Raw genomic sequence first — 22,306 nt, 5'->3', positions numbered from 1 at the left:
AACAATTATTTGTGTATTTTATGTTCTTGATATAAGGTTAAAATCCGGACGAAATGATGATATCATTTTTGGCTTTTAAAAAGAGCTCTTGGTAGCGCTAAAATCGACGCTTGAACTAAATTTTGAGATCTCGTCGAAATTGAAGTATTTCTCGGCCAGAAGTTCGAGAATATGCTAGCACAGACTAGAGTATCTAACTTTTGATACTGGTAATACTTATTGTTCTACTAAAATTTACACCATTACTATGTGATTCCCAAAAATGGAAAGTGATCGATCTATCTCATACGTACGTAGAAATAATACTTTATGGTCCAGAATAAGGGTGCACACGGTACGGTTCGGCTCGGTTCTTGCTGAGGCCGAGTACCTGTACCTCCCTAGTCTCGGTTCTTTGATTTTGGACCGGTACCTGTACCTTTCTCCTCGGTTTCGGTACCATTCGGGACAAGTACGGTACCAGGCACGGTTCCGGTACCAGTCGGTGCTTTCTACCAGAATTCCAGACAGATTTTCCTGTCAGTTTTCCTACCAGAATTCTAGACAGATTTTGGTCTGTTAAGCAGCTTAAGTACTTGTTTTACTGAGCAATAATATATTAAGCAATATCTCAATCAAAGAACAAAGTAACAACTAACAAGCAGCAATAATACTAGCAAAGCAAAGTGCCAAAGTCTTGAAAATATGAAAAATAACAAGTAGCAAAGCTGCAGACTGCAGTCCACTACAGGCAACAGAAGCACACAGACACACACAGACACACACAAACAATACTACAGTATTCTTAAACTCTTTAAGTGTTTCTGTCTTAATAACTAATAGCCGCAGTACTACACACTACACTGAAGAAAAGAAGAATTGAAGTGGTAGCAGTGGTGGTGAAGTGGTTGTGGAGATCTATTCCATGGAAGCACTGGTGGTGGAATTATTGTTGATAGGATCCAGTAACTCTACAAAAAAAAAAAGTAATAGCAAGTTAGCCAGTTGATCACTGACAAAAAATATGTACACAAACATGATATCAAATTATCAATTTAATGAATCAATAGAATAACTTCAGTTGATAACATGGGGTTGCATGTGCTGCTTGTCTAAACCAAAGAAAGACTATAAAGTAGAAGTATGTTCAATGAACAAACTTACAAAAATATATCTTTCCATTCCACAATGATATTCGACTAACACTAACACTTAAAGAAGATACGCAAATACACTGGTATTGTCTAAACCAGATGTGAAAAGTACCAAAACCCCAAAATAGTTAAAAACTAAAAAGATAACATGAAGCCTGATATCTGAAACTGTTGAAGCCTAAGGAGCAATATTACAAGTTTTCAACTTTGACAATTCATGTTATAACCTATAACAGCGGTTCACATATTTTATATCTCAACTACATCTCCAAGTTTTTTTTATCAATTTTAATTGTACAACAAATGTTCAGAATTATGTAATATCAGAACAATTTCATGGTTTAGTAGTAACATCAGAGAGTTGAGACCTAATTAATTTGGCAGGATTTTTCTATCAATTATAAAAAAACTAATAACAGTGTATATTACTAACAGAAAGACAGAAATCCATCAAAATCAAAATCATGATTTGGAAGAAGAAAATGAGAAAGAGAGCAGAACCCATCAAAATCAAAACCATGACCAGCAGTGTATACTAACAGCAAACTCTTGATTTTCTCATGATTTCAATCAATCAAAATCAAACCACACTAAACAAATAATCAAAAACATTAATTTCAAATCATAATCACAATTAAAATTGATTACCTTGGTTCAATTTCAACTCAAGTACCCAATAGTTGGATCGAATCAATCGATCTCTCCTCAGTAAGTTTAAGTGTTTAACTGGACATAAAAAAGAAAAAAAACTAATAAAAAAAATAGATCGATTGATATAAGTAACAATAGATGGACAGATCGATTTGTTACCTGTTGTTGCGAAGAAGAAGGATGAAGAAAAATAGGAGAGAAAGAGGAGCTGCGAAGAAGAGATGAAGAAGAAAATGAGAAAAGAGAGAAAGTTTCTCTGAGAAAGTAACCGATCTATTCTTCATCTAACCTAATTTCATTATATACCACCATCAGATGGTTCAAATTTAATCCCTAAATCTAATGGTAATTATTAATCGGTACAAACGGGACGGGACGGTACGGGACATGAATATGACCGTGTACCTGTACCCCTAGAGCCCGGTTCTCAGATTTTGGACCGGTACCTGTACCCCCTTCCTCGGTTCGGTACAAAAACAGGTACGGTTCCACCGGTTCCGGGACGGTCCGTTTTTTCGGCTCGGTTCCTGTGCACCCTTAGTCCAGAAGTACCATATACGAATATAATGCATGCATTATCTTGTTGTTTTCTAACTATTGTTTCGCAGGTTACACTTTTAGAGGATGCAATTGATTCTACGGTATTTATGAGTTTACAAAAGGCCTTTCATCGTTATGCCTGAAGTTAAAGCGGAAAACTGAATTTGGTGTGCAATGGGCGGAGGATTTAAATGCGAGGTGTAAAATGGCAATTGTTCACCCGGCGCAAAATCTGGCAGTCAATCCTCCATAAACTGAACTTAGTAAAGCAGTTTTTTCTAAAGGCTGTAAAATGTCCACACCACCAACCGCTTTAAGAAGTCATGCTTCAGCGGGAGTAAACTCGTAGAATCTTTGGCTGAGCTTAAACGCGATGTACTCTTTTTCCTTCATCAAGGTTTTGTCCCGAGGGGTTTTTCTTCTCAAGGTTTTAACGAGGCAGCATATGCGTATCCAGCACTGTCATTGGGCGACGTCCGTTGTACTCTTTTCCTTTGGTCTGGTTTTGTCCCACGTGGTTTTCCAGACGAGGTTTTTAACGAGGTAGCATGCTCTTCGACGTCGGCATTATTCTGAATTTTGGTGGTCAGGTTTTGTCCCAAGCGGTTTTCCTGGCACAAGCGTTCAGGTTTTGTCCCAAGTGGTTTTCCTAGCGCAATTTTTTTATGGTGGAAGTATTTCTCGGCGCTAAGGTTTTATCCCAAGTGGTTTTTCTGGCGTAAATCTTGTCAAAGAAAATATTTTCGTGGCAGCGATCACCCTTATTATAAGCTCAGGTTTTGTCCTAAATGGTTTTCCTGACGCAATTTCGACAAAGGAAGAAATTCATAGCAGCGACTAGCCTTATTTGGAATTTCAAGTGCTCAGATTCTTCCCCTAAGCGGTTCTCCTGACACAACTTTGACGAAGAGAGCGATTCATGGCGGTCCTCACCATTTAAAGCTTCCAGTGTTGTACTTTTTTCTTTCGGCCAGTTTTTATCCCAGTCGGAAGTTATGGCGAGGTTTTGACGAGGCAACAAATTCCTTATGCTCGGATTTTTCCCATCAGGTTTTACCGGCAAAAGTCTTAACAAGACGACATTCCGAAACGGTGGTCATCCAAGGGGGAGTGTTACAAGTCGACTATCTTTGTGGCTGCCCACCGTGGGACCCGCACAACCCACCTTTGCCTAAGTGGTGATGCTTATCCATGTTTGGATTAACACTAAGTAAATTAGTGTCATAATTTGTTGCCACATTAGTGGACACGTGGGAAGTACATATTTTATACATGCCTTGTAATGCATGCACTCCATTTTATAAATATGGATGAACGATTATGTAAATGAAAGGACTTGGTGATAATAATAAGCTCCACCTTCTCTTGTTTCTTTGTGTTGGTTATATAGTATCATTTTAGTTAAAAATGTTTGATACTCGATCTAGCCAGCAAGTCCATGAAACACAACAAGATGAGTTTTCTATTGGATTTAAGAACAGGGTTCGAAGAACCCAACTTCTTGTTCTCCTTACTGAATTTAGTGGTGGTTTTCATTTGTTGAGGTTCCGGGACCTCAACACCATCTATAGTTAGAATAAAAATATACCGAAGATCCAACAAAAATTCCTTATCAAACCTTTCGCTTGTTATTTTCAATGCAACCGGTAGCGGTTTGTTAGGGTCCCAATGAATTGTAGCCATTGTGCTGGGCTTACAGTCGGAAAAATGTCGAAAGATGACTGTTTCTACCCCCAATGAATCCGCAACAGCAACAGCTTCTTCAGTGGTCCGTCTGTTTCCCACATGGGGGTAATGGTATCTCACTTCAATTAAAACTCGACGAAGTGACCTGATTTGGATTTGGATTTGGATTTCTTGGTAGGGATCCCACTTTTTCACAAGAAAAAATCTACCTATGAAAAACCATGGACTTCCTTTGACGATTGTTGGTAGTTCATCTGGATTTGGCTGGCGAATAAGGAAGACACTTGCGGTTTCTTCTTTTAATATTCGATGTGTCGCAGGAGCGCAACTCAGTCTCCATAGATCTCTAGCATGATCACTGACATCGCTAACGCTTACGTCATCCTGTTCATATATAACACCAACCAGGAAGCTTAAGTTGGGATCGTTTTATGAGAAGTGTGCGGTGGGTTAAAATATTGTTGGATCTTTAATGAAGATGTTGAATGCATGTCTTGCGACATAATATTTCTGAAAGCGAATACTAGGATTTTCTTTGGTGCTGGTATTTAATTTTGTTTTCTCTACTCGTAAGATCCTAACAGCAGTTACTGAACTGAAAATATTAACCAAAGAACATTTTTAAGTGAGAAGGCAGGAGGAGCTGGAGTTAATTCTACTTACGAGGTGTATTTATACCTCGGGTCATGAACTTCTGAAGTGGGTTTAAGATAGTTTATTTGGACTCTGGAACGTCCACCTTCACCCCCTATGTGTCAGATATATCCTTTGATCCTGATTCCTCTCTACCCCACGGGAGAATAACAGGGATCCCCTTTAAAAGCGAGCCAACTAAAAATGGACACATAGGATAAATTTTTTGGGTATAAAACCAGGGTATTCGTAAGAAAATAGAAACCCTGAACAGACATCCTAGAAAAAACAATGTAAAATCGTTGTCTCACAGTTTTCATAGTGAGCCCAAATATGGCCCCAGCTAATCCCAACAGCTGTGGCACCCGTACTCATATGAGAGACGATTTTTACCTAGTTTTTCAGTGGTTGGTAAAGAACCATTTCAGCACCGAAAATGCTTTAGAGATCCTTTTTTTATACACCACCCCTTCAGGGCCGTTCCTGAAATTTTTTTGCCCTGAAGCAAATTTTTTTTTATGCCGCCCAATTTTTTTTCACACAAATCTAATAATAATAAAAGATAATTATATTGTTATGTAGATTTTAAATATAAATCTTACAAAGCTCGTCGAAATGCTTTCACTCTTCGCGTTTTCTTAGACGCAAACACTCTACTGATAGACTTATAATCCATTTTTTCAGCTATGGTTATTTCAATAGCTATCATAGCCAAGCCATTCAATCTTTCTTGCAACATTGAGGACCGAAGATAAGATTTAACTAGTTTCAGTTTGGAGAAACTTCTATCTGCGCTGGCCACAGTAACAGGGACGGTAAGCAAAATTCTATAAGCAACCCAAGCATTGGGATAACAAGCTTCCAAGTTTTGCAAATAATGTAATACCTCAATTGGTTTCTTTACGTCGTCCGGCAACGTCCTTTTCATGATCTTTAACTCAGTCTAGAGGTCTCTCCCATCAATGTCAGAAAGTGTACCATAACTTAGATAATCTTCAAGTTTAGTAAATGATGCCAACAAACTATCATCACTCATGGATTTTAATTTCTCCAAATCGAATAAGAAACCATATATGTTCTCGAACTCCTTAAATTGCTGAAACCTACTTTGAAATGAACGCAGAGCACAATCCACTATGTATAAAAAATAATTTTTCTAAAAGATTCCTCACCTGACGATGGAATTGTCTCCTTGCTAGAATCCTCATCGAAATGCTTCTTCCGCTTTCTAACACATGGTTCCTGAAATTTAGGACTAATTCCCATGTCAACAGCAATTCTTTTAGCTTCAACTAGTGCAGCTTGGAAGCTGTTGTCTCTGTAATTTTTGAAATATGAAACAAGCATTTCTATATGTTTGATAGCATCTCCCATATGCATATCTTTTGCTTGTAGTGCTTTGCTAACAGAGTTGACGACCGATAAAAGATTATACCAAATAACCATGCCAAGAAAAAATTCAAAATTTTTCATGTGATTCTTGAGTATACCTTGAGCAATAGACTTTTCTTCATTATTTTTGGGTGTCTTGATCAACTGATTCAAAGCTTTTCGTATTTTCAGTGCTTGGAATTTTATTGCTATAACACTTTCCACACGACATTCCCACCTAGTGTCAGATAATGGTTTGAGAGTGAGACCTTTAAATCCCACCTTCTTCTTAAAAATCTGCCATCGCTTTGTAGAAGCAGCAAACAGTTTATAGATACATTGTATGGTCCCAAAAAAAGAATCTGCCTTCTCACAAGATTTAGCCATATCGTAAAGCATGCGATTAAGACTATGACAACCACATGGTGAGTAAAAAGCCCTAGGATTAATCTCGAGTAACCTGTTTTGAACACCTTTCTCTTTTCCGTTCATGTTTGAACCATTATCATAGCCTTTCCATCTTATATCATCAATGTTAAGATTGAGTTTTTCCAATGCATCTTCAAGTTCGGAGAAAAGACCCTCACCTGTTGAATCATCCACTTTTAAAAATCCAAGAAAAAATTCTTCAACTTTTGTTGGTATCTGGGAAACGTCAACACATCTTACCACAATAGACATTTGGTTCTGATGAGTTATATCTGGAGTACAATCAATAATAATAAAATAATACTTAGCTCTATGAATCTTCTTGACAATCGAAATCTTAAATTTTATCAGTGACCATGGATATCATCTCATTTTGAATCTTATGACTAAGATAATGATAATGAGTTTCCTTCTTAACAATACGTTGTAAATGCATATTTAACACTGGGTCATGTTTCGTAATCACCTCCATCAAACTCAGAAAATTACCATTTTTTCTTGTGAAGATCTTATCACTCTCGCCACGAAATGCTAAACAATTTTTCCCAAGATACATCACACCATCCATTACACTATCCATTATTTGTATAAAACGTTGTTTCTCTTTGTTGATTTGTTCTTGCACCTGTTTGTCAATTGTTTCATTCCTTTTCAGTCTTAATTCTAGATGAATCCACTTTCTCATACACTCTTCATGTTCATAAGAAGTTTCATGTTTCTTAAGCCTTCCACTAACATTATTCCAATCATCAAATCCAATGTCAGCAAATTGTGTTGAATCATCTATTTCGAACAACTTGCAACAGAAGCAAAATACTTTGTTTAAAGAAGTTGAATATACGAGCCATCTCCTGTCTTGCTTCTCCCCGTTCGTCATCTTACGGGTATAATGCTTTCTAGAAAAATGTTCACGAAATTTATCATAAGGAAAGACATAATCTTCAACCCTTCTTGGACCGTTCTCAATTAAGAAATCAATCATTTTTGATCAATTTTACCCAAATTCTTTGGATCAAGATTGGGTTCTTCCATGTTAAACTCAGTTGTATTATGAACACCTATGTCATTTACCTCTTCATTAATATTCACATTATTATGATTCTCATTATCTTCGTGTACATCTCCCCCATATGCCACGGTATCCACATTTTCGGCAACTTGTGCATCATCACCATCTCTGTTTATGTCATTCAAATTTTCGACAACATTTTCGGCAACTGTATGGTTAGCATTTTCCACTGTATATGTAATTGCAACATTCACATTATCTACCACCGTGGCTGCACTTGTTCAAACAACATATTTTTCAAGAGATCCAGCAAGAGATTTTTTGAACTCTTCCATCTTCTTAGACCTTTTTCTATTTTGACATCCAGATAATTTCTTTCGTTTGAGAGGAGGCATACCTGCAATACACAAGAACCGACAAATTTTCTTATAAATGAAATAATACAACTTAGTTGTTCTTTCAATTTGTATACAATTACAGGTGATAAATACTGAATACGGTGCAACAACTATGAAAAAAAATGTAATTGACAGTAAAAATATTAAATCAATCCTGGAAAAATGGAAATTCTAATTGCTTTAACACTTTATGAAAATGTAAAAATATCTTCTCACAACTGACAACAATAAACAAAGACATAGTTTCTTAGCCTAATCCAAATGTTCAGTAAATTGAACACACCAAAATATGTTAAAATACTTAAAATAATCTAGCCTAATCATGGTGCAGACTCTAATTCGAACAACCCAAAGTTAATCAATCATCAAATTAAATTACAATTATACCAAAAATCCCAAAACTTTAAAACCCTAAATTCTAATAAAAAAACCAAAAAAAAGACACCCAAATCAACGAATTGAACACACTTAATAGGTTAAGCCCTAAACAATTATTGAATTAATTATGCGAACATAATTAGATTGATCAAAAAGACCCAACATCTTCTAACCAAAATATAAACCCTAACTACTAAGTGAAATATTTAGAAATAGAAAAATGGGAAATGAAATGAAATCATGTTATTGAGGTCATATGATTCGATATCAATGATTAAGATTCATAGAAAGCAAGAGGACAAATATTCACCTTTCTCCTATCGTTTTAGGCTTCAAAAGAAAAGGGAAAAGGGAAAATACTCGTCTGTTAAGAACTCCAAAACAATTTGACGAGGTTAAAGTTTAAATAAGATTTAGTCCCTAAATAATTATGCTAATTGAAACGTCTGCCCCAAATATTTATGTTGTTTCTTCAATAAATCTCTAATTAGTTTCTTTTTTATGAATACCCCCTAGTGTCAAACTAGCTTTTGCTGCCCCTGGGCCTTGCTGCCCTAAACTGGGCTTTTCCCAGATTACCCTATGGAGCCGTCCCTGATGCCTTGTACCCCATTATGTAAAATTTCACAGACAAATCAAAAACCACACCTCTCCCCTGAACAGCTTAAGTAATTGAAACAGGTTACAGGATCCCGATTCAAAATATCAAGAAAAGGCTTCCAAACGCTTCAAAAGTGCAAGATGCATCATTCCGGTGCAAACATATTTTATATTCGATCATGGGTAACGTATTCAAATACCCAGCAAAGGCTCAAACTATGTCATGAAACATATCCTTATACAATTTTGATACCTCTACCTTCCAAATATTGGAGCAACTACCCCAAGTTGTTCGCAGAAGTTATTTTTACCCCTCAGGAGTATTAGTGCAAGGTCAACAAAAATAGAGAGTATTTATAATATTTCCACTTACAAAATTGAAACGTACACCATTTTTAACATGAAACAAGCCACCGATAAAAAGCAAAAGAAGAAAAAACAGAACAAAACGTTAGAATTGTTTCCCGGACGATAAATCATCTAACCAGGCATTTCCGCACTAGTCCACTCCCACTGCGTGTTGGTTCACTCCTGGTTTTCATATGATTATTTATTAAAAGGATGCAACTATACACATAACTGTTCATCGGAATCACCATCATACCCCATCCTAATTATTTGTTGTCACATTCTTCATCTGCACCGTCACCATCATCGCTATCCTCGCTATCTTCATCGTCAACATCGTGACCTTCTTCTTCATACAACCAAGGTCCATAACCTCTCTCACTGTCATCCTCTTCCAAAGTTTTACCATCAACAAACAGCCTTGAAGGCACTGTTCCTTCATACCCAATATTGTTAGCAATATAATTAACAATACACTTCTCGTCATTTGGTACTTCAAGAAACTCATCATTACAACAACAATCCTTATCATGACCTAAAATTCCACATCGGTAACATATCTTTTTAGGTAAATTCTCATACTTCAGAGACACCCAATACACTTCATTAATTTTCCTTGATATACATAACCAAAAACCAGTAACAAGTCCCTTAGTAACATTCACTACAACTCTAATTCTCAGAAAATTATTTCGCTTCCTTTTTCTCTCACAGAGTTCGACTTCCAAGACTTCATAACCAATAACTTCACCAATTTTGAAACCCAGGTGTTCTGTAATCGTGATGGTAGGTATGTTATGGACTTGAATCCAAAACAGACAAGTAGTGAACTCAATCTTAGGAGGAAAATCATTAGGACTACACCACTCTTTTAAAAGAAGAACATACTGATTTTGAAAGACCAACCATGGTGCAGAATCCATAACCCAATTCTTATCTTTTTGATTCTCAAACTTGATACTTATGAAACCATTATGAATCACTTATATAGAATATCTTGAGTTGAGACTAACCCATTCTCTCTTGATCGGTTTGATCACTTCAAGTGTACTGAAAAAAATATTTTTATCGGTTATCAGAGTTGAACTTATAATTATGCTCTTTTGAGCTGCTGCTTCCATTAAGGAAGGCTCCATTTTGATACAACGAGTGCCTATTTTTGGATTCTGGTTTTCCACTTTTGTAGGGGGAGAGGGAAACGCTTGGGATTTGGGTAGGATCCAACGGTGTAATGTTCCACTCAAGTTACTTTCCAACGTATTCCTTTACATTTAATTCAATTACGTTAAATTTCTATACTGCAATGCGTTTAACGTAACTTTTAATTATCAGCCGTTGATTTTGTTTCTATATCTAAGTGTATACCCCTAAACCTAAACCCAATTTTATTTTCTCTTTTTTCTTTTTCCCTCTGTTATACGCCTCCATCAACTTCTTCCTCTCTTTCTTTTCATCCCTCCCTCTGCGTTATCTTTTCATCCCTCCCTCTGCGTTAGCCGTGATCCATCTTTCTCCTTCATTGCATTTGATAACATTTCATCTCCTTCCTATCTTTATCTTTTTTAAGGCATCACTCTATGCAAACAGAGTCATGGATATATTTTTTCAGAAATTCTAAACGAACCGATATTAGCTTCCCATTATTCGATGATTCTAAGAATTTAATTAATTGAAAATTTCAACGATCTGATTTGATCAACAAAGGCGATATTAGCTGCCCTTTATGTACCGCTCAAACAAACAATGGAAAAACCGCCCCTCACAGACCCCTTGGCCCAGAATAGAATAAGATAGAAAGCAATTACAGTTTATAATTAACATCAAGCTGTACTGGACGCTTTTAAGTTTATTTACAACACTCACCATCGAAGAGTTACAAATGTTAGGTTTATTTTACCCCCACTTGTACCCAACCATTTACCTAGTGATGTGGCATTTTCAGAAGAGTTATGGCTAGAGAGTCAGTAATGTATACCCTAGCCTTTGGAAATACAAAATTAAAAAAGCTAGATACCACGCTCATTTTGATCGCCACTTTCACGCGTTCTCATGTGGCAAGTTACGTGTCTGGTTTGGGATGGATTTTTATTACATGTTAGCATTTAGCAGTCAATGACTCAATAGTAGTTGAGAAGTGAAAGAGAAACTTTGTTTCGTGTTCTTCCTAGATTTAGTTTCTTCGATCTTTTCCTTTTTGCCTCATGAAAATCAATTCATCACAGAATAGAAAACATTATTGCTAATATCTTATAAAATAAGTTAGGCTTTTTCACTAATTTATAATCTCATTATGGATTTATGATTAATCATCTTTGAGTCTATATTTTTTGAGAGGCAAATTAATTGAAGGTATAGAAATATTTTAAGACTGATGAGCATCAATCCTTCCAAAGAGAAAAGACCATGGAAGGTTCTTCACCAAATATCTTATAATTTAAATTATCATCATCACTGAGAACATAAAAAAACCATTCACAAAATCAAACCTAATTGAAAAATTCAACAGATCCTAGAAGTTCTCCTTTCAATTAACCAGTCAAAACTCGTAGATCTTCAAAGAACCATCTTTCATGATTTTATTAATCTATCGATTTGATGACTATAAAAAATTATGATGATGATTACAGGGAGTGGAGATGAGACGATTATCTACAGAACAATCATCAATAATATGAAGAACGTATACTACTCGTAGATCTCCTGTCTCATTTTTGTTATAATTTTCAACCAATTTTTCTAGATTATTCAAACCCCAGATCTTGAAATTGATGATTTAATATTCAGAGAGAAACAATTGCAGGATTTTGGTGGAAGTTGAAGTTTTTGTTATTTGTTTCTCTCTCATAGTAGTAATACATGGAATAAGTATGTCTATATCACCTAGCCACATCACCGCTCAGCGTGCGTGGAAGCAGCGAGTAAAGCGCGACACGCCTAGCGTGACCGAGAAAGAAATGCTTTTATCCACCGAAGTAGAACCCGGATTTTGCCCCCACTTTCTTACACCATTATGTGGAAATTGGATCCGCCATTGATTCTTCTCCAACGTACCCCGCCAGGAAAAACGGGGGGGCCAGTTTTAATGAATGAGCCAATAAAGTTTTGACACGTAAGCAGTGTCAAAACTTGGTGTAAATAACCAAGGGATCCCAAGCATTTCGTGGAAAACATGGGTTGGAATTATTCCTCTCATGAGGAGCGCAAGTAAAAACAGGTGGAGCTCAACTTGTTGCTAGGCTACCAAGTAAAACTAGTTTGTATGATTCCATCGACTAGACAAACATTGTAATAATAATAATATTATCATTATAAACCTCAATCTTTTCGTAAATCTTTTCCCTTTTCCTTTGCATCTCTTAATTTTTTTTCTTCTTATCTTCATGATTATGAATATGTTTTTCTCCGTAACAACATGATTGAGCATAGTCATCTAAACCTTTAATTACTGACCCGTAATTATCACTAAATCCTTCTTTATGATCGATCCAAGACCGATCACTGTGTCTGTGTCGTGTTGTGTTTGTGGGATGATTGTCTAACGTGGGATTTCTAAGATATTTTCTTCTAACATGAGCCACATATAGTTATTGGTGTTAAAATACTTGTTATCCGTTGGTGTGGATATACGCAATCCAAATGATTGTATTTTTGGATCTTAACAGGTGACCAGGGTTTAACTAGATCCCGTGATTTTTAATCGATACCGTTGTTAAATCAGCAATCGATAAACAATATATCTGATGTCTACATCTTTTTGGTGAAAAAAAAAGGATTTATTGTGTATGGATAATCATCAAGCTTGCAACAATCCGACGCAATTGCGTTTATTTAACGAAAATGCTAGATGCACTTCGGTGTGTGCACCGAGTGAAACAAACAATAGGGTCCTCCCTTCACCTTCACGTATCCAAATGCTGAGAGGCATTTCCCTCATCTGTCAGATCTCCTCTCGGTATAAAACACGGTGTCAAACACCGGAAGTGCTACCTATCCCCGCATTTATCCCCCAGATCGGTCCACCATTAGGTGGCGCTTCTCTCGTCCATTGATTTCACTAGTTTGGTGAGGCAGGGGAAAAGAAGGGGGCCCGTTATTTGGTGTTATGTGAGGTGGGGGACAAATTTGGGGGATTTTTAGGGGACGAGAACATTTTCGGTCAAACACAGTGTGTAGAATCACCCTTTATTTAAAACCTATTGTACAGTTGGTGGACATGGTTGAGGGAAGACTAGCATTTCTGGATAAGGCTAAACGCCTAGACCTCACAGATTGAACCCTATAAGGCCCTAATGCTCTATGGAGTTAAGGTGAAAGAGTGTGACCGGTGAGAGTATCGTAAAGGCTTTTCGGAGGTGGTAACATTTTTATTTTCTCTGCTCGCCTACATTACACCAGTTAGTACCCCATGACGTGGAATTTATATCTTAAAAGAATCTAGGAATGGGACCCTGTGTTTTCACTGTATAACGCCGAGAAGAATAGCATTGATAAGAGTTTTCCTTGTATCGTTGTATGTGTGGAGTATCTATAACTACGATGAGAATCCAAGTTAGTTCTCCAAGCGTAACCAGAAGCATTATCTATCTCTCGGCTGGGAACAACGTTGGTTTGATAATTGATAGGTCTGTGTTGTTCTCCCAAGTATTATTGAATACAGTCAAAAAAAAATAATGGTTTTTTTTTTTTGATCTGTAAGTAAGGGTATAAAATAAAAATAAATGGTTTCTTCAATATCTTCCGTGAATGTTGCGGACATTGGTGATGTTTTCCTTTTTTTTTCTATTACAGGTTCAGCAACAATGGCCGACGAACTAATTATTGTGGATAGAGATCTATACTACAAGCTCTATTCAACTGATTGGCAAAGTGTGTATCAATATCGTTTGTTGGGGAAGTTTATAGATGAAGATTTTTATCCTCCGATTACGACTCTGAAAGATTCAGTTTGTGAAATTTTAGGAATCAATGATGAAAATCTCCATGTCTGTTATCACGAAGAATATAGTCATCATTTTTATAGCTTTTACTTTGAAATGCGTGTCCCATATGATAGAATGAAGAATTATCCGATGCCAATGCAGTTGACAGCCGAGAAAAATGTCTTCTGGGTTAAAGATTTTCCTTTATTTGGTGTTTTTCATGAAATTGACTGGACTAACCCAAGGCAGAGGTGTCGTTTGTTATTCCAGGATTAAAACACCCTAAACATCGCCTCCAATCCCGATGGCAACTTATACGTCCATCGATTGCTAATGTTCACTGTGTAATTACTTATCTTGTTTAATTAGCGGACTCCCTGGTAATATGGTTGATAGAGCTGACACATACGGGGGGTCAAAAGGTGGGTAAAAAACCTGTGTCTCCGTAGCATCTCGGTGATGTACTTCGGTATATATATGCTGAATATTGTCATGTTAAGCTTTGCAAACGGATTGCAAAGTATGTGCAAGCGGCTTGGAAAATAAATTAAAAGTTTTATGGAACTAATGTAATTGAAGTATAAGCTTTTATATTTAACTGTCTTTTATAGACCAAGTAAAAGTAAGAGAATGTAACAGTTCAGTAAGAGATTGAATATTAAGAGTTGCCAGTTCTCCATTAGCAAAATCAATCGCAAACCTTGATCTTTATTCAGCATGCACTTTGTTTCTTTCTCCAATTGTTACAAGAGACGGGGGTAGTTCTCTTGATTTCATTAGAGAAAAAAATGTACAAATAATCTTAAGGAGATGTGCACTTTAGTCTTTTAGAGCGTCCACAGTGGTACGATCAAAACCAAAGATCAAAGACCAAAACAAACGATCAAATTTGAGTTTAGTCTGTAGTGTCACGTTAAGGCAGTGGAGTATATTTAGTCGGGTGGATGTATAATCCACGCTTGCATGTGGAGCGTTTGTATAATCTTCGTTTGGGACGGGCGGAGATATAGTTAACGCTGGTTGTGGGGCGTTGGTAAAGAATACGCTGGTTGTGGGGCGTACATATAGTTCACGCTCGGAGAAGGGGCGTACGTATAATCAATGCCTGGTGTGGCGGACCTATAATCAACGCCTGAATGAAGCGTACGTATAATCAACGCCTGTTTTGAGGCGTACGTATAATCAACGCCTGTTTCAGGCGAACGTATAATCAACGCCTCATTCAGGCGTACGTATAATCAACGCCTCACTCAGGCGTACGTATAATCAACGCCTCACTCAGGCGTACGTATAATCAACGCTTCTCTCTTCTCTCAGGCGTACGTATAATCAACGCCTCACTGTTCTCTCAGGCGTACGTATAATCAACGCTTGGTTTCACTCAGGCGAATGAAGGAATCAACGCCTCATGGCAGGCGTACGTATATTGTTGGACTTGTATTAACACACTATAGAGCACGTGTGGAATTAAAGCCGAGACAATCTCTAACCACCACGTATAGCCCACGTGTTCACTTGCCCTTTACCCTAATCTTCTCCGTCTTCTTCTTTTCTTTTCTACCTCCTCTTTGTTTCTACCGCCCACAAACACAGAAAAGAAAAAAAACGAGATACATCACAGTAACGAGCAGTAAAAGAAAAGAAAAAAACAAGATACTTGATGAACCCGGGTTACAAAAGAGGTATGTTTTTTTTTCTTAATCTCTTTTGTTTTATCGTTGTATAACTTATTTAGGGTTTTATTTGTTAAAATTAGTTTATATAAAATTGGGTTTTAACGAACTAATATGAATATGAAATTGTTTAAATTTAATTGGGTATGTGTGTTTTATGCTTTTTTAGAGATTATAATTTTTGGGTGTTTATATGAATATGAAGCTCTCAATTGGGTGTTTTAACTAATATGAATATGAAATTGTTTAAATTGTTTTATGCTTGTTTAATATGAATATGAGTGTTTATAAAAAACACTATTTGCTGCTTATGTAAATTTGGTTAAATTTTTGCCGAAAATAGTTATAGAAGATCTAATTTGTGGGCGGAATAGATTTATAATTTTTGGGTATTGTAAAAATCTGTGGTTATGTAGATTATGTGGGAAATAGTTCTCACCCTTCATCTGTTTCAATCAACCTATTTCAATTGAGAACTTCCTTTTATTGTTCTTCACCTTCTGCAGCTTACAGCCCAGTTGGGCTTTGGTTCAGCAAAGCTGCAAGTGCACAGGGTCAGTTGGTCTGGCACCAGGAGGAGCACCACAGCAGCACAAGAGCATCAGCAGCAGCAACAGCAACAGCAGGTGGTTCAGTTCAGGGCTTGCAGGCAGGGCAGCAGCAACAAGGGTCAAGAGCAGCAGCAGGATCAGGAGAAGCAGCAGGAGAAGCAGCTCAGCTCTATTTGGGCTTCACAGCAGGTACCTGGACTCAGCAAAGATCAGTTTCTTTCAGCTGCACTACACAGCAGCTACTAAAACAGCAAGTTAATCTAAGATGCAAGAATGCAATGCATGATGCAAGATATGCAGTGCAGAGAATATGCAAGATGAATATCCAAGTGAGGCTAGATGAAATAAATGCAAGGAGAACAGCAAATAAGAATGCTTCGAAAACACAACGCCAAGTCCCCGGCAGCGGCGCCAAAAACTTGGTGTGGTTTTAAAAGAACCTACAACTTCACCTGCAAGTATACAGGGTTGTTGTAGATAGGTGGAGTAAGAAAGGGTTTGTCCACAGGGACTTGGGTGTGTTCATGAAGATTCCTAAGCTAAATGGCAGTGACAGTGCAGTGAGAAAAATGAGAAGGCAGTAAAGAGAAAAGCAAAGCCAAGAGGCAGTGAACAGGGCAGTGAAGATGATGAGTGAGCAAAGCAGAAAGAAATAAGGCAATGTAACAAAAACAGTGACAGTGACCAAAGGTCATAGGCAGTGGGTGAGCAGTGGTGAAAGCAAACAAAGCAGATGAAGGGAGTTAGGATCACTAATTCCACCACTAACCTACACCATGTATTCAATGACTACATTCTTGTTCTTGTGATGACATGGGTTAAGATGTGGTCTGCCCTATGTCTAAGAAGTTTCTCCACTAGAGAAATCATCCCCAATAAGACATTGCTCCAAAGCACTAGTTATCTGGCTAAGTATAACTAGTCTAAGGCTCAACATGGTCTGGTTTAGCATGATTGGTGGCTATGTCCACATAGAGATATTCTAACTACAGTGGATACATGGCATCCACTGTGAGAGCAATTTGCAGACATGCCAAAGTGATTATCTCCTAAACATTTTTAACATTCAAGAATGCATATTCACATCACACATGATAGCAAGTTAAGGCTTCCTTAAGACCCTAGCAATTGAAACTAACACATGATAAAACTGAAATTAAGAGGACATTGAAATTGCAAATTAAAGATTAAAGAACCCTAAATTAACAGTAAATTGACATTGGAATTAAACTGAAATTAACCCAATTAGGGGGTATCTCGGCTAACCAAGAACACCCTTTTACATCTCATACACATCCCCTTTTATAGTTTTACAAATCCCTAAAATTTCTACAAACCCTAATTTTGAAAACCCTAAATTGATTTTGGGGAAAATCAAATTTGACATACCAATTGGATGGTTTCGACCCAACCCATGCTTTGTACTGGCTTTACGCTGCTCGAAATCCCCTATTCTTCGTCTTCTTTGCACTGCAAACCCTATCTTGGAGCGAAACCCTAAGTCTGCCTCTCTTAATCTTAGCACCTATGTGAGAAGAAGCTATGAGGGAGAGAGATAGACTAGGGGGTTCGATAGGTGTCTTGGTCGGCTGGTTGTGGAGGTGGTGATGGAAGAGATGGTGGTGGCAGGACATGGTGTCTCTGCAAATGTCGGGGGAAGAAGAGAAATTTGGGGGAAATGAGTTTTGGGGAAGAAGAAGGTGGGTGTTTGTTTGGGTCGATGGGTTTGATGGCTAAGGTGTTGAGCGGGATCATCTGAAGTTGATGCGCAGCGAGGAGATCCGTCGGATGTGAAGATGGTAGGTGGATCTAACGGTGGTATGAGAGATGAATCACTTCGACCGTTGGATTGTGAAATACAACAAAGTTAATGGCGAAGATCGAGGTTAGGTGCTGTAGTGTTAAGCGGAAGTATCGAGATTTGATGAGAAGGCAAAGAAGCGACCGTAGGATCTAAAAGTGATCTAATCTGAAGGCTTGGAATTTAGGTACTATGGTGTTTTGCAGGGACTTCAGATTTTGATGCACGATGAAGAAGCGACCATTGGATGATGAGATGGATCCAATCTAACGGCTGAGAATGGAGGCGGGTATGGATATAGAAAATGGGTTTGGGTAAGGGTTTTGGACCTTGGGTATGCCAAGCCCATATCTTCTTTAAGAACAATTCTTCCTTCTTGAGCCCATTCCTAGCTTTGTGGACTTGTGCGCACCATTCTTTGCGGCTTCCTTGCGTAATTTCTTCCGGCTTTTCACCACTCTTCAGCTCTTTTCCGCTCCGCAAGTCATCCAGACTTTATTTATTACCTAAAAATGCAAAATTAAGTAAGAAAATTATTTATTCTTGAAAACAATGAAAATACAGAATATGGGATAAAATGTAGAATTAATGCACAAAAGATGAATAAATGCCAACAAAAAGGGATAAAATATATACAATATTTGGCACTCATCAAATACCCCCAAACCTGAATTTTACTTGTCCTCAAGTAAAACAAAACTAAGGAAATCCTAACTATACCACTGTCGCTGGTCTCTCGAATGCATTTAGCGTATGCACTAAGCCTTTTAAACCACTAAGTGTCCCTAGTGGACGAGTTGAAGTCTCGTGAAGGTTTACCAGAGGTGTGCCTACAAAACCTAAGGACAAAATATAAGCTCATATTCCATCAAATGTGACATGTGCAAAACAGTTTAAGCTCACAGCAAAATGGAGATGTCAATCTAGCTATCGAAGGCACAATCCTAGCACTGATAACAAATAAAGACATGTGATAAGAGTGTAAAGTGTATCTACACATGTGTAAAGAAAGATCTGAAGTTATGACTACTAATCACCAAGAGATAGTTTCTCAGGCTAAGAACCAAGGTCGAAATCTAGCTAGCTGTCCGGACTTTACGAGAATTGTGAATGAGTTGGAGGTATTTCACAATTGCTCGCGTTGTACATCAATGGCATACACCCTCCTTGCTTATTACAATGAAATAACAAAATGACTATTTACATGACTCTTATTTACATTGACTACTCTCTTTTTATTTTTGGAACAAGAGAGGATGGAATTGATAAATACTTGATTTTTTTTTTTTTTTTTTTTTTTTTTTTTTTTTTTTTTTTTTTTTTTTTTTTTTTTTTTTTTTTTTTTTTTTTTTTTTTTTTTTTTTTTTTTTTTTTTTTTTTTTTTTTTTTTTTTTTTTTTTTTTTTGGAAGAAGGAAACACTTTTGATATAATTACAAAAGGAAACAAAAGATTACATGACACTTTGCAAGAGGTAGCCCTTTTTGATGCACCCAGTTAAATTCGATGGTTGTCTTTCTTAATGTAACCTCCACCTTCTATCCCAACCAACCAAAGAACAAGCTAGTCAAGTTTCGTTCAGTATTCTAAAGTGATTGGCAATCGTAACTTCCTATCAAACACCTTGAAGATCGAGGCCATACATGTATTGGTAGATCGTGCGCGTGCAAATTTCTTATCACTATGTGAATTGTGCTAGAATCAGGGTGCCTAAATATCTAGACTAAGACTCCTAATAAAAATACATATTTGCACAAGAGTCAACATTTCAAGGTAAATGAGCTCCATTTTTTATGATTTTTAATTTTTTTGAATTTTGATTTTTTAATTTTTTTTGGAATTTTTCACTTTTTTCAAAAAGAAGAAGGAGTTCGTTTTTAATTATAGCATATTATCGTGGTATCTACTCTATACCCCCAAACCTAAACTAAACATTGTCCTCAATGTTTCAAAATATGGAAAGAATTAAAATGCAACATATGGAAAGGGACATGCTGAGTAGAGTAAAAGGAGAGAGAATACCCGATTTCGGCGAAAGCAGAATTAAAACTCCGTTTTTCAAGGCAAAAAAATCCAACATATTTCAGCCGAGATCATATTGGATTAGCAAAATATATACAAAAGGAACAAAAGGGTTTTTAAGAAATTTTATCTACTGGATTATATACAAAAAATTCACCATACACCAAAAGTCTAAAGAGTTGAGGATCAACCCAAAAGAAAAAGTGTAAAGACATAGAAAGTTCCAAAACACTAAAATTGGACTTAAATGGGAGTGAGAGCGAAAAACCGAATGAATCACCCCTAAACCAAAATTTTTCAACAGGTTTACTTTTAAGCACAAAATCTTTTAATTTTAAGGGTTCAGGATTCAAAAGGTCTAACTCATAATGGACTGTTTTCGGGATGGGCAAACATGCAATTTCCAACTGTGGCTCTTTAAAAGTGTTATATTTTGAAGCAAAATAGTCCAAGAGGACTTGGGAGGCACACAGTTCCAATCCTAGATTGGGAATTTTCAGAAAAATCGGTTTGACAATATTGGTACAAACCAAATCTAGGTTGGGTGGAAGGCCATCAGATTGTGACTTAGGTAGAAGAATAGGCATATCATTATCAATCAAATCAAAATCTCCTAACTCATCTACACATGTCACATCATGCTCACAATCATCAATCAAATTGGCAAGATCACAATCAGAATTATCAACATCATCCACAGATTGATTTTCATGCATCGGCAAATCAGGGGAAACAGCACATGGAATACTAGAAGAAATATCATGCATTAAGGTCGGGGCAGAGAAGCCTAATGTATTTGAACCCAAAGGTTCCATAACATTTTCAGTATAGACATGTTCTTCTAACATAACATCATAATCATCATCATCATCATGATAGGAATTTTGCAATCTAGGATATTTTTCAATCCTAAGGTCGGAGTTATTACAAGAATAAAACTCTAATTCATGGGGGTGACTCATATCATGTGGTGTTGTTCCTGTTTCCCTAACGGATTCCCATTGATGGGTTTTCTCTGCAATCTCGGCTAAAAAATTCCATGCATCATCCACAGATTTATCAATAAACTCACCATTACACATAGACTCAACCATGGTTCGAGATTTAAAGTCTAGTCCCTCATAGAGGATGACGACAAGTCTCCACTTCTCAATTCCATGGTGCGGACATTCACTCAACAAATCATTAAAACGTTCAAAATAGTGAAAAACAGTTTCCTCATCCAATTGGACAAAACAATTGATACTTTGACGAATAGCGATGGTCCTATGATGTGGAAAAAAATTTTGAAAAAATTGATTAGTGAGTTGTTCCCAAGTGGTGATTGATTGTGGTCTCAAACCGTAAAACCATGTTTTGGCCCTTTCCTTTAAAGAAAATGTAAACAAACGCAATTTCAGAGAGTCTTCGGACATATGATCAGGTTGCATAGTCCGACAAATTTGTTCAAACTCTCTTACATGAGTATAGGGGTTCTCAGAATCGAACCCTCGAAATATAGGAAGTATTTGTATCATGTTTGCATTTATTTTAAAAGGGTTATTGGTTTGAGGTAATACAATACATGATAATGGAATTTTTATTGACGGATACATGTATTCATGGAGAGCATTAGATTGGCCCATTTTGAAAAGACACCAAGCCCACTATTTGGTTTTAATGGGTTTTCAAAAATTTGGTTTTTGATGGGTTTGGATTTTTGGGAAAAATTTGGTTTTGGTGGGATATAAAATAAATTTGGTTTAAATTGGGAGCAAAAGAAAATTTTGGTTTTTTTTTTTTTTTTTTTTTTTTTTTTTTTTTTTCCTATCATAAATTAGCACACCCGAAAAATAAAAACAACAATAATAATTACAAACCCATAAAAGAAAGAAAAAGAAGAAAAAGAAAAATTATTACAAGCCCAAAATAAAAAAATAAAGAAAAACAAAAATTATTACAAGCCCACAAATTAAAAATGGAAGCCCACAGGTTGGGTTCTCTTAATGGGTTTAGGCTTACTTGCTTAAGCACAGCCCAGCTGCTCAGTTAGGTTGCAAAAGCCCAGTTGGGCTTTGGATCATCCTAAGCTTTGGCTTTTCTGAGGCCCAGTTGGGCTTTGGTTCACTTTCTTCACCTTCTGCAGCTTACAGCCCAGTTGGGCTTTGGTTCAGCAAAGCTGCAAGT

At 36.9% G+C, this 22,306-nt stretch overlaps 1 protein-coding gene and 1 long non-coding RNA gene across 2 annotated transcripts; both read right to left on the bottom strand.

Moving 5' to 3' along the window:
* Positions 1-627: 627 nt before the first annotated feature.
* Positions 628-2,010, bottom strand: LOC113286217. Its single transcript, XR_003329169.1, has 3 exons — positions 1,944-2,010; positions 1,782-1,859; positions 628-950 (listed from the first exon to the last, which is right to left on the bottom strand). It is a non-coding gene; the product is annotated as an uncharacterized LOC113286217 (long non-coding RNA).
* A 3,767-nt stretch (positions 2,011-5,777) lies between these two features.
* On the bottom strand, positions 5,778-7,425 carry LOC113291520 (zinc finger MYM-type protein 1-like). The gene is made up of 2 exons (XM_026541045.1): positions 6,933-7,425; positions 5,778-6,715 (listed from the first exon to the last, which is right to left on the bottom strand). The coding sequence occupies exons 1-2, from the start codon at positions 7,423-7,425 to the stop codon at positions 5,778-5,780; spliced, it is 1,431 nt and encodes a 476-aa protein (XP_026396830.1).
* Positions 7,426-22,306: the final 14,881 nt, after the last annotated feature.

This window comes from Papaver somniferum, chromosome 6, assembly GCF_003573695.1.
Source record: "Papaver somniferum cultivar HN1 chromosome 6, ASM357369v1, whole genome shotgun sequence".
Lineage (NCBI taxonomy): Eukaryota > Viridiplantae > Streptophyta > Magnoliopsida > Ranunculales > Papaveraceae > Papaver > Papaver somniferum.
The sequence above is the reverse complement of the archived record's forward strand: the minus strand, read 5'-3'. Positions and strand labels throughout refer to the sequence as shown.